This window comes from Eimeria mitis, genomic scaffold (genome assembly GCF_000499745.2).
Source record: "Eimeria mitis Houghton genomic scaffold, Emh_scaff1564, whole genome shotgun sequence".
NCBI lineage: Eukaryota > Apicomplexa > Conoidasida > Eucoccidiorida > Eimeriidae > Eimeria > Eimeria mitis.
In genome coordinates, this window is record NW_013569791.1 from 7,482 (window position 1) to 7,990 (window position 509).

Here is a 509-nt window from a genome sequence, read left to right on the forward strand (position 1 = left end):
AAGCAGCAGCAGCAGTAGCAGCAGAAGCAGCAGCAGCAGCAGCAGCAGCAGCAGCAGCAGAAACACAAAAAGAAATTGAGTGTAAAGAGAGGTCTTGAGGAATGCAACAGAAACTGCAGCAGCAAATGATAGCAGCAGAAGGGTTTAGGGTTTAGGGTTTACGAGGGTTTAGGGTTTACTTTAATAGCTTTTACTAATCTTAATAGAAGCTCTATAAGCAAAGCAGGAGAAGGGTTTTGTTGTGTATAGCAGCAACAAAGTATAAATTAGGGTTTAGGGTTTACGAGGGTTTAGGGTTTACGAGGGTTTAGGGTTTAGGGTTTACTTTAATAGCTTTTACTAATCTTAATAGAAGCTCTATAAGCAAAGCAGGAGAAGGGTTTTGTTGTGTAGCAGCAACAAAATATAAGTTGCTGCGGCGTATATAAGCAAAGGAGAGGCCCCCAGCTGTGAATATAGGGGGAGCTTCGCTGCTTGCTGCTGCTGCTGCTGCTGCTGCTGCTGCTGCA

General features: G+C 44.0%; 1 protein-coding gene across 1 annotated transcript in view; it reads right to left on the reverse strand.

The window, feature by feature from the left end:
- Positions 1-357: 357 nt before the first annotated feature.
- EMH_0039600 (uncharacterized protein) overlaps positions 358-509 on the reverse strand; it is a gene marked incomplete at both ends in the record, with an annotated part of 555 nt that continues 403 nt past the window's right edge. Inside the window, one exon of the mRNA XM_013495418.1 lies at positions 358-507. Coding sequence (XP_013350872.1) covers positions 358-507 — 150 coding nt within the window. The remainder of the gene's footprint in view (positions 508-509) is intronic.